Genomic DNA, 11,005 nt, shown 5'->3' on the forward strand with positions numbered 1-11,005 from the left:
TCCCAGGAGTTGACGTCACAGGGTGTTGCTTAATAACTAAATGCTGCAACTGTTTTTTTTCCATGTTAGGAGGGTTTTGGTCTTTGTGCTCCCCATGGCTCACAGGTAAGGGAACCTGGCCTTGTGTGGCCCTTTTTTTTTAACTTTTTTGCCATTTGTTGTGTTTTTTGTGATGGGCAGCCCCACGGGTGGTCTGGGCTCCTGCTGGGAGAGTTCACGCCACCAGACATCCCCATCAAAAATGGCAAGTGGAGCCCAAATGGGAACAGCGGCTGCTTCCAAATCCCCTTATCCCAGACAGCGGGTTCCTGGCTGCTCGCTGAGAAAATCACTGGTGCAACAATGATGGAGAAATGGGAATCTGTAAGGGGGGTCCTGGTCTGTAAAGGGGGGTCCCAGTCTGCAAGGGGGTCTTGGGAGGAATTGGGCCACCCTGCGATGTCCTGGCCCTGCCCAGCTGCCCCTGCTCTGTTTTTGGGGTTTTTCTGCTCTGCCCATGGCAGGGGCTGCTCTACAGAACCAGCTGCCCCACTGGCCCTGGTAGCTGGAGCCGGGACCCTATGCAGCGCCCGGCCGCTGGTCCTGGGGGTGCTGGCTGGGGAGGCAGTGCAGGGGCTGGGGAGTGTGCAGGGAATAGGGGTGAAGGGGCTGGAAAGGGGTTGTATTGGGTGGAGAGGGGTGCAGGGGATGGGGATGCAGGGACTGGGAAGGGGTGCAGGGGCTGGGAAGGGGGTGCAGGGGATAAGGAAGGGGTGCAGGGGATGGGGAAGGGGGTGCAGGTGATAAGGAAAGGGCGCAGGGGCTGTGAAAGGGGCGCAGGGGCTGGGGAAGTGGTGCAGGGAATGGGAAGGGTTGCAGGAGATGGGGAGGGGGTGCAGAGGCTATGGAAGCGGGGTTCCCTTGTCCCGTCAGCAGCAGAAACAGTTTTTCTGCAGAGCAGTCCCCCAAAACCCCCCTCCCCGGGGGTGCTGAGCCTTTGCTCGGCGGGGCCGTGCTGCGCGGTCCCGGGGATGCTGCGAGGCGGGGGGACAGAGCTCTGCCGGGTGTCCCGGGGATGCGGACATGGGGGATCCCCGCATCCCCGGGCTGGGGGGGCAGAGCCGGGGCGGGGCAGCTCCGGAGCGGGGCGAGGAGCGGGCGGGGGGGGGGGCGAGCGCCGCGTCCCGCTCCACGGGGGAGCGGGGCGGGGAGAGGCGGCAGCCGGGGCCGGGAGAGCCCGTCCTGGAGCGGCGGAGCAGAGCGGACCATGCCGGGGCACCGGGGCCGCCTCCCGCTGCTGCTGCTGCCGCCGCTGCTGCTGCTGCTGCTCCCGGCGGCACCGGAGCCCCAGGTGAGCGGGACCGGGGGGGCCGGGGGGCGGCGGGACCCTCCGGAGGGTTTTGCAGGGGGGAAATGTCTCCGCTCCCTGCTCCGGTGCCGATGCGCTCGGTGTCTGCCTGCCCGTCTCCTGCCCCTCGCCCCAGCAAACAGGTGGGCAAAGCCTCGGAGGGAGCTTAAACGGGGCTTAAACCGGGCCCGGTTGGTTTTATCCTCCTTCTTACCCTGCTCCTGAATCACCACCGAGAGCACCGGGGGTGAAGAATCTTCCCGGTTTCAGGGGTTCTGCAGCGGTTCAGCATCCCGCGGGGAACTTGAAGTTAAACCCAGCCCTAACAAAGAGCTGTTTATTAAAGCCGGCTACGTGCCAGGCATCTATTTGCTTTTGCCTCCCTCCCTCTTGGCGCGGGGCACCCCAGAGCCGCAGGCACAGAGCGGCCCATCCCCACGACCCCCAAAGCCACACCGAGGGCAGCAGAGGACAGCACGGTGCCCAGGCTGGGTTTTATTTCTTCTTTGTAAACCCTCAGTAGCTCTTTGGAAAGGAGAATAACTTCAGTCCTGTTGCGGGGGAGAAGAAACCCCATGGGCCAGGTGGGCTCTGCTCACTTTCCAAAAGCTCATGTGTCCCCAGCTTTGTGCCAGCCCAACCAGACCCTGCACGCTCCCTCCCTGCGAACCTCTGAGCTCTAAAACTGCCTTGGCTTCGCTCAGCTCTTGCTCTTTCTCTTCGTTTTTCAGTCAATTCTTCAGGAAACCCACAATAGCGATGCCCGTCTCCTGCGTGAGTCAGTCGGCGGTAGCGCTGGGTTTGCGAGCGGGGGCCGCGCCAGCGCTCCTGGCCCGGCAGCGCTCACAAGACAGCTGTTTTCCTCTTCTTTTGTCATGTGGAAGCGGCACAGGGCTCTCGCTCCAGCAGGATGAAACACGAGTTATGGCATCTCTCCCAGGGCTCACAAAAGCGATCACAGCCTTGCCTGTAGCGCTGCCTGACCCGTTTAGATGTAGGACGGCGTGCTCGGGCTAAGGACTCCTTGCGTGGGCTAAAAAACCTCCTGCATTTGGGTAAACGGGGGAAAAGATAAAATTGGGTATCTCAGGAGAGCTTTGATCCTGCAGAGCTCCTGCACGAGCGTCCCCCTGCGGCAGGTTGGGTCCCGGCTGGCGTGGCAGCGCGGGGACCGGAGCGATGTCCCCTCTGTCCCCTCGCTGAGCGCCTGTCCCGTCGTGTCCCCGCAGAGCTGCCTCAGCAGGCAGCAGCTCCTGGCCGCCATCCGGCAGATGCAGCAGCTGCTGAAGGGGCAGGAGACGCGCTTCGCCGAGGGGCTGCGGGTGATGCGGAGCCGGCTCAGCACCCTGCACAACTCCCTGGCCAAAGCCGCCCCTGAGCCGCCCCCCGGTGAGTCCGTGTTGTGTCCCCTCAGTCTCTTCTGTGGCCTGGGACGGTGCTGGGGGACACGTTGGGGTGCTCAGGGCTGTGACGGGTGAAGCTTTGGATGTCTCTGTGGATGTTCCCGCGCTGGTAATTCACACTTGTGACTTGAGCAGATTTGAGGAAGATAAGTTAAAGAGGAGATCTTGGAGGGTCTGGGTGAGCCGTGGCGCGAGTAGAGCTGGGGACAGGAGAGATAAGTCAATGCTCCCCCAAAACGTGAACGCTGACTCCTCCCCGCGTTGCTCCGGCAGTTTCCTGCCCTGCCCTGCAAGCCCCGGCGGACGGGAAGAAGTTCGGGACCAAGTATTTGGTGGAACACGAGGTTCACTTCACCTGCGAGCCGGGGTTCCAGCTCCTGGGCTCCAGCACGCGGACGTGCCAGCCCGACGGCAGCTGGAGCGGGCAGGAGCCCCGCTGCGCAGGTACAGCACCGAATTCGGCTTTATTTAAACACGGGCGGCTATTGGGGTCCACCGAATGGGGAGGGAATTGTGGCACTGACATCCCAGGGGTGCTGAGGCTCCTGTGGCTGGACATCTGGGGTTTCTCATCCTCAAGAAAAGCTGGAGATCAGCAGAGAGACGAGGGGTTGGGGCATCGGTGCAGTGACAGCTCCTGGCATCACGGCAAACCTTTGTACCAGGGCACCAGGATGGAAGTAGTAGATGCCATTTATTGCCACAAGTGCATTTTCATACAGTTTTACCAATTTGTGTGTTTCTTCACTATCGGTTACAAGTTACAGCGGTAGCATCTCATTGGCTCATTTTGCTATCATCAATGTTACTCTTCTACTCTACACCTTAATATCTCGGGATACTCCTTTACACCCATCTCTCTCACAGTTAAACCTTAATACCTTCAAGGCTGATCTCTGTTCCCATGCCCTCTGTCAGGGAATCCATGGGCCCACCGTAGTTTCCCACAGTAGTGATTTCAAACTGGGTCCATCTTTTTGAAACGCCCCGTAGCTGGTTGGGATGTGCCGAGTGGTACCAAAGCATCCCGGGGTTTGTGGTGTTCCTGGGGCTTCTGTCCCAAAAGAAAATAAGGTTAAACGTGGCTGCTTTATATTATTTTATTATATTTTCTTTGCAGAGATCAGCGAGTGCACCAGCAGCCCCTGCCAGAACGGCGGGACGTGCCTGGAGGGGCTGAACCAGTTCAAGTGCCTCTGTCCCCAGCAGTGGACTGGGGCCACCTGCCAGTACCAGGCACAGACGGGTGGGTGACCCCACGCCAGGGTGGGTGACCCCTCCATCACCCCCCAGCATATTTCATCTTCATCCCCCCGAAATTCCCACCCGCAGCTCCGCCGGCGTGGAGCGTGACGGACGACCCGGCGTTCAGCCGCCAGCCCCGCTGCGCCCAGATCGCCCAGACCCAGCAGTGCAGCTGCGACCCCGGGTTCCACATGAGCGGCACGGCCGCCAACGCGCTCTGCCAGGGTGAGCCGGCCCGGGGGGCAAAGGGGGCCCTGTACACAATCACACAGTGTCAGGGGTTGGGAGGGACCTGGAAAGCCCATCCAGTGCAATCCCCCCATGGAGCAGGAACACCCAGATGAGGTTACACAGGAAGGTGTCCAGGCGGGTTGGAATGTCTGCACAGAAGGAGACTCCACAACCCCCCTGGGCAGCCTGGGCCAGGCTCTGCTACCGTCACTCCCAACAAGTTTCTTCTCAAATGTAAATGGAACCTCTAGTGTTCCAGTTTGCACCCATTTCCCCTTGTCCTACTACTGGTTGTCACCCAGAGGAGCCTGGCTCCATCCTCCTGACACTCCCCCTTTCCATATTGATCCCCAGGAATGAGTCCCCCCTCAGTCTCCTCTTGTCCAGCTCCAGAGCCCCAGCTCCCTCAGCCTTTCCTCACACGGGAGATGCTCCACTCCCTCCAGCATCTTGGTGGCTGCGCTGGACTCTCTCCAGCAGTTCCCTGTCCTGCTGGAACTGAGGGGCCACAGCTGGACACAATATTCCAGGTGTGGTCTCCCCAGGGCAGAGCAGAGGGGCAGGAGAACCTCTCTGACCTACTGACCACCCCCTTCTAACCCACCCCAGGTACCATTGGCTTCCTGGCCACAAGTGCTGGCTCAGCCCACAGCACCCGGTATTCCCAGCTGGTCTCCCATCCAAGTACTAACCGGGCCTGACCCTGCTTAGCTTCTGAGATCAGATGAGATCGGGCGTTCTCAGGGTGGCATAGCTGTACATATATTTATATATATATATATACACACACACACACACATATATTTATATACACATACATGTATGTATATATACGTTCCCCAAGTATATCCTGATAGTATCTGAACTAAACAGTGCTGGCTCATGGTCACCCTGCTGTCCCCAGGACCCCCAGGTCCCTTTCCCCTACACTGCTCTCCAACAGCTCATTCCCCAACTCACACTGGAACCTGGGGTTGTTCCTGCCCAGCTCCAACACTCCACACCTGCCCTTGTGTACCCCGTTTTCTCCACAGATCTCAACGAGTGTGAGGTGTACAAGCGGGACGAGGGGCCCCGGCTCTGCGCCCACCTCTGTGTCAACCTCCCCGGCTCCTACCGCTGCGCTTGCCCCCCCGGCTACCAGCTCCTGGGCGACGGCAAGAGCTGCGAGGGTGAGGAAAGGCTGCGAACCTGCTCGCACTGCTCCTTTTTTAGCGTTTTCCCTTTTTTCCTGCTTGTTTGCGAGTGTCTCCGTGTGCAGAAACCTCAGTGGGTTTGTGCAGAGAGCGGTGGAAATGATGGAGGTTCAGGGGCTGGCAAACACGGGCGATGCTTTGGGGGGTGTTTGTGGAGCTGGCCCGTGGGAATGGGATGGCGCCCAGCTGAAAAATAAGGTTAAAAAGCAAGAATTAGGTGGTGAGAGGTGAGGAGCTTCTCCTCCAAAAATAAGGGAGTTAGGGCGTGGGAGGCCAGAGCCGCTCAGATGAGTCTCCTCCTGAAAAACAGGGGGTTTTGAGTTATAAGGTGTTAATCAATGCTTTAAAATATGAATCAGTGCAGTTGGTGGTGAGAAAGCTCACGCTTTCTGCTTTTCTCCCCAATTTCTGCGTGTGTTTCTGCAGCATCCTGCTGGTGCTCCCGGTGCGTATCTGCAGTCAAAGCTCCTGATTGGATTGCCGGGTGTCTTAATGGTTACAGAGCTGTTTAGGAAATAAAAAGAGATGCTTTTTCCCAACAATTTAGCAGAAAGTCAGGAAAATGAGCTGCCCCGCTGCTGCACAGTGCTGCTGTGACCCCTCGCTGGGCAGAGGGGAGCAGGCAAAGGAGGGAATTTGGGCCATTTAGATGTTTTTGGCCGCGTTATTTTCTGATGCATACGTATTTGGTGTTTGACCCGTTTCAAGGCATTTTTACCTCTTTTCCACCCAAACGAACCCCTCGGTGGGGTGGGCTGGAGGCCTGGCCTCACGTTTTGCCCCCTTTTGCCCCATTTTGCCTTGTTTTCCAGACATCGACGAGTGCGCCCTGTCCCAGGACGACTGCCCGGGCGGCACCTCCTGCATCAACACCGGGGGCGGCTTCCAGTGCGTGAACCCGCAGTGCCCCCCGCCCGCCGGCAACGTCACCTACGTCAAAACCTCACCCTTGTGAGCACAAAACCCGTCCCCCCTTCGTTCTTTTCGGGTGCCGGGGGGGGAGAGGAAAATATCAAATATCGTTTTGCCTCCGCAGCCAGTGCGAGCGCAACCCCTGCCCCATGGAGAGCCGGCTGTGCCACCAAGCCCCCAAAACCGTCTCGTTCCACTACCTCCCGCTCCCCGCCAACGCGCCGGCGCCCGCGCCGCTGTTCCGCGTGGCCACGGCGGCGGCGCCGGGCCGGCCGGGACCCGACAGCCTCCGCTTCGCCATCCTGGGGGGCGACGGCCGCGGCCACTTCGTGATCCAGCGCTCGGGGCGTCACACCGGGGAGCTGGTGCTGGTGCAGAGCCTGGGGGGGCCCCAGACCGTCCGCGTGGACGTGGACATGTCCGAGTACCTGGATCGCGTCTTCCAGGCCAAGCACGTCTCCAAAATCACCCTCTTCATCTCCGCGTATGAGTTTTAGGGTTGGGGGGGGTTCCCCGTGCCAAATGTTGCACCCGAAGGTGCCAGTGCCGTGGCACCGGAGCTCCGGGTGGCGCCGCGTCTGCTCATCCCTCCTCCCCTCTGCGTTTTACAGAAAAATAAAAGCAAATGAGGTGCAAAACAACCCAGGGGCGTGGGGGCAAAGAATCACCCCCCCCCGGCTCCTGAAGGACGATGTCCCGCAGCCCCCGCACCGCCTGGAAAGCGCGGCCTTGATTTCCTTTTTAATCCATGCTTTAAGTTTTTCTTTAGGACAGAGGTTAAGCCGGTGCATGTGGCGGGGGGCTCATTGCCACCACCGCTCTCCTCCCCACCACCCCAGCGTTTGCTTGAGCACCCCAGCTCAATCCTCACTTTCGGGGTGCAGAGAACCCCCCCAGGGAGGGGTCTCGACCCCCACGGATCAACCGGAATGGGGAACAACCCCTGAGTGTCCCCCCACAAGCCCCAGCTGGCTCTGGGTGCCCCCCCCGGCTGCAAATATCCCAATATTCTGTTTTTCCAGGGGATCGCTGGGGTTCTGTGGTGCCACGTGGAGGGGACACACATGCACCCCCCCAGTTTTACCCCCTCCCGGGTCCCTGTCCCTGGGGGCAGCGCTTGTCACCCGCACGCGTCGCTCCCTTCTGCTGTTGTTTCGTGCCATTAAACGCTGATGTAGCCTCCGAGCGGGTACAAAGTGCTCCGGTCCTGGATTTTTTTGGGCGTGGGGGGGTACAGCTTTTTGGTGGGAGCTTTTGTGGGGGCAGGACATGTCCCCACGGCACAAGGAGGGACATTGAGCGCTTGCTCCTCACCACGGTGGACAGAGGATGTTTGGGCAGGGAAATATTAATAAATCCCCGGGTTGTGCTTGGGGAGGGAAATTAAAACCCTATGGGCTCCCTCCTCCACCATGGTGCTTAAAGAAACAGGAAACAACATTAAAATTGGAACGGGTCTGCATCTTGGGATGCTCCCAAGCAGCGGGCGGTGAGGGTTTCCGGACAGGAAGGGGAGCAGTGATCCCCGAAAACCGTCACGCGTGGTTTTAATTAATAAGATAAGAGCGCAGCGCCGGCCGCCTCCCCGCACGCCACCCAAAACCCGCCGCTGGAGGAGAAAAGGAGGAGAAAAGCCGCCACGGGAAAGGAGCTGAAACGACAAGGAATACTTTATTTTATTTATTTTTTTAGGAAAAGCTGGATGGGGAAAGCAAACCAAGTTATGAGACAGAAGGCTGCGGTTTGCTCTGCCGCGGGCGGGTTTGCCAGGCTTGGACGCGCTTCTGTCGGGGTTTTTGGGATAATAGGAAATGCCGGCGCTGGGGACGCGGAGAAGGAGGCGGGATGCGCGTCTCCATGCGCCTCCATCGCTGCCCCTGCCCGTGGTTCATCCGACGGGGCAAACGACGCTTCACCACCCCCGTGTTTCCCCTCTGTGGCCTCGCCAGGCTCCAGGAGCCAAAACAAATGGGATCAATCCCTTCTGGGGCGGAATAGTTTCCGTGTGATGCGCAGCCGGCCGGCGAGGCTGGAGACGCACATTTGGAGCTCCGCACCGGAGGCTTCTTGTCGCCGCGCGGCCCCAAAACGACAACGTTTTCCCAATTCCCCAGGCCAGGGCGAGCTGGTTTCTCCTCGCGGGCCAGGACGGTGTCAGCCACATCTCGCTTTCCGCCCCCAAAATCACTGCAGGTCGGTTCTGCAGCGCCGGGACGGGCTGCAAACCTTTGGCCAGCATTCCAGCTGACTAAAGAACATAAGACCTATGAGGAGACGCTGAGGGAGCTGGGGTTGTTTAGTCTAGAGAAGAGGAGGCTTAGAGGAGACCTCATCACTCTCTATAACTACCTGAAGGGAAGTTATAACCAGGTGGGGATTGGTCTCTTCTCCCAGGCAGTCAGCAATAGGACAAGGGGGCATGGGCTTAAACTCTACCAGGGGAAATTTAGGCTGGATATTAGAAAGAAATTCTTTACAGAGAGAGTGGTCAGGCATTGGAATGGCTGCCCAGGGAGGTGCTGGACTCGCCGTCCCTAGAGGTTTTTAAACTGAGATTGGACATGGCACTTAGTGCCATGATCTACTAAACGGACTAGAGTTGGACCAAGGGTTGGACTCGATGATCTCTGAGGTCTCTTCCAACCCAGTCGATTCTGTGATTCTGTAAAGACATTAATTTTCCCCTTCCCAGAGCATCCCGCGGACTTGCCGGGGCTGGAATGTGCAGAAAGGCTCTTCTAGCCCTGGTAAATACAGCTTCTCCTTGGGATAATCACATTTTGCAGCCCCAAAAAGAGCCGGTTTGTCTCAAAATAGCTTCCGCGGTCCTGAGCATCCTCCCCGCCGCCGGGTTGACGAGATACATCCCTGCGAGGGAAAACAATCATAATAAAGTCCTCAACGCCAGGTGAAAACGTGGGGTTTATTATCGCGAGAAGCTCGTTAAAGCCCCGTCACGGGCCCTAACGAAGGGCCCGAGCGCTGTTCGTTGGGGTTGCCACATCCCAGCGCCGCTGCGACACCCGAGAGCGCGGACCGGGCAACTTCTCCACCCCCTTTGGCCAAATTTAGTTATATTCGGAGAATAATGTATATTAAAAAAGCCATTCAGGAGCGTCTCAGAAACCGACTTCCCTCCCCCCCGGCCCCAACAAGGCGAACCCGCGTAGGAATATTTAAATAAACAGCTCATTTTTGTTTAAAACGGGTTTTTGCAGTGGCACTGGGATTTTATTCCCAAGCTTAACTCCTTTTGTTTATTGCCTATTGCCCCTCTGGATGCCAACGCAACTAATTAGCCCTAATCAGCCCTAATGAGGCTCAGCAGCGGTGCACCCAGGAGCCCTATTTGAGCGCGGGCTCCCGGCTCAGCGGGTTTCCTGGCTTAACTTTAGGCTTGGCTCATCTCCTGGGGCTTGTGCACCCAGGAGCCCTATTTGAGCGCCAGCTCCCAGCTCAGCGGGTTTCCTGGCTTAACTTTGGGCTCGGCTCATCTCCTGGAGCTTGTGCACCCAGGAGCCCTATCTGAGTGCTGGCTCCCGGCTCAGCGGGTTTCCTGGCTTAATTTTAGGCTCGGCTCATCTCCTGGAGCTTGTGCACCCAGGAGCCCTATTTGAGCGCCGCCTCCCAGCTCAGCGGGTTTCCTGGCTTAACTTTGGGCTCGGCTCATCTCCTGGAGCTTGTGCACCCAGAAGCCCTATCTGAGCGCCGCCTCCCAGCTCAGCAGGTTTCCTGGCTTAACTTTAGGCTCGGCTCATCTCCTGGAGCTTGTGCACCCAGGAGCCCTATTTGAGCGCCACCTCCCAGCTCAGCGGGTTTCCTGGCTTAACTTTAGGCTCGGCCCATCTCCTGGAGCTTGTGCACCCAGGAGCCCTATTTGAGCGCCGGCGCCCGGCTCAGCGGGTTTCCTGGCTTAACTTTAGGCTCGGCTCATCTCCTGGAGCTTGTGCGGTGAGCTGGGCTTTGGCTGGGCTTGGCCGTGACCTCGTTCCCCGCTCAGGTCGCAGTTTTGGGGGTGAAATCATGAAGAAACAGCTTCCCCAAGAGCCTGCGGGGGAAAGAAAACAATGTGATTTAATTGGGATTGCTCCAGAAAGTTCTGACAATGAGACAATGTTAAAATAATAATAATAAATGGTTTAAATGGTCATGGATGTTCCAGGACAGACTTAAACCTCTTATTGTACAGTTATCAGCACAAACATGACGAGTTTTAGGGATTTATTATTATTATTGCTCTTTAGGGTTTTGTTCTGTAGTTCTATTAATGGTTTCTTAATGAGTTTTTCCTTTTTTTAATTACAAAATAAGCGACGCCAACACGGGCGTCTGTTCCTTCAGGCTTTCGCTCGGCTCAGTTTAGCGTCTCTGAGCCTCTTTAATACCGGGTTTTACCGCTCTGGACACAACACCCCCTCTTCTAATTAGCAGTTTGATTACCTGACGTGCCCAGCGAGCGGACCCGCTGGATCCCAGCGCCCGTGTTAATTAACAACGCCGGTCCGAGCGCTAATTAGCGGCGGGGGCGGGGCCGGCGCGCTCTCGCGAGGCGGCGCGGGCCGGAAGCGGCGCCCGGCGGAGGGCGGGGCGCGGGGAGCGGACCGGAAGCGCGGGGAGCGGGCCGGAAGCGGCGGGCGCGGCCGGTTCCGCCAGCACCGGCCGCCATGGCGGCGGGCGCCGCGCGCACGTGA

The 11,005-nt window shown here is 58.4% G+C and overlaps 1 protein-coding gene, 1 long non-coding RNA gene and 1 pseudogene across 2 annotated transcripts; 1 reads left to right on the forward strand and 2 right to left on the reverse strand.

Annotated features, from left to right (window-relative positions):
- The first annotated feature begins 1,168 nt into the window (after positions 1-1,168).
- FBLN7 (fibulin 7) lies at positions 1,169-7,506 on the forward strand. Its single transcript, XM_065059440.1, has 8 exons — positions 1,169-1,330; positions 2,557-2,716; positions 3,004-3,174; positions 3,851-3,976; positions 4,063-4,200; positions 5,241-5,378; positions 6,215-6,353; positions 6,439-7,506. Exons 1-8 carry the CDS (start codon positions 1,247-1,249, stop codon positions 6,809-6,811), a joined length of 1,329 nt encoding a protein of 442 aa, XP_064915512.1. The 5' UTR covers positions 1,169-1,246; the 3' UTR covers positions 6,812-7,506.
- LOC135579260 (5S ribosomal RNA) lies at positions 4,850-4,968 on the reverse strand (annotated as a pseudogene).
- A 473-nt stretch (positions 7,507-7,979) lies between the features above and the next one.
- On the reverse strand, positions 7,980-11,002 carry LOC135579181 (uncharacterized). The gene is made up of 2 exons (XR_010471821.1): positions 10,755-11,002; positions 7,980-10,362 (listed from the first exon to the last, which is right to left on the reverse strand). It is a non-coding gene; the product is annotated as an uncharacterized LOC135579181 (long non-coding RNA).
- Positions 11,003-11,005: the final 3 nt, after the last annotated feature.

This window comes from Columba livia, chromosome 3, assembly GCF_036013475.1.
Source record: "Columba livia isolate bColLiv1 breed racing homer chromosome 3, bColLiv1.pat.W.v2, whole genome shotgun sequence".
Taxonomy (NCBI): Eukaryota; Metazoa; Chordata; class Aves; order Columbiformes; family Columbidae; genus Columba; species Columba livia.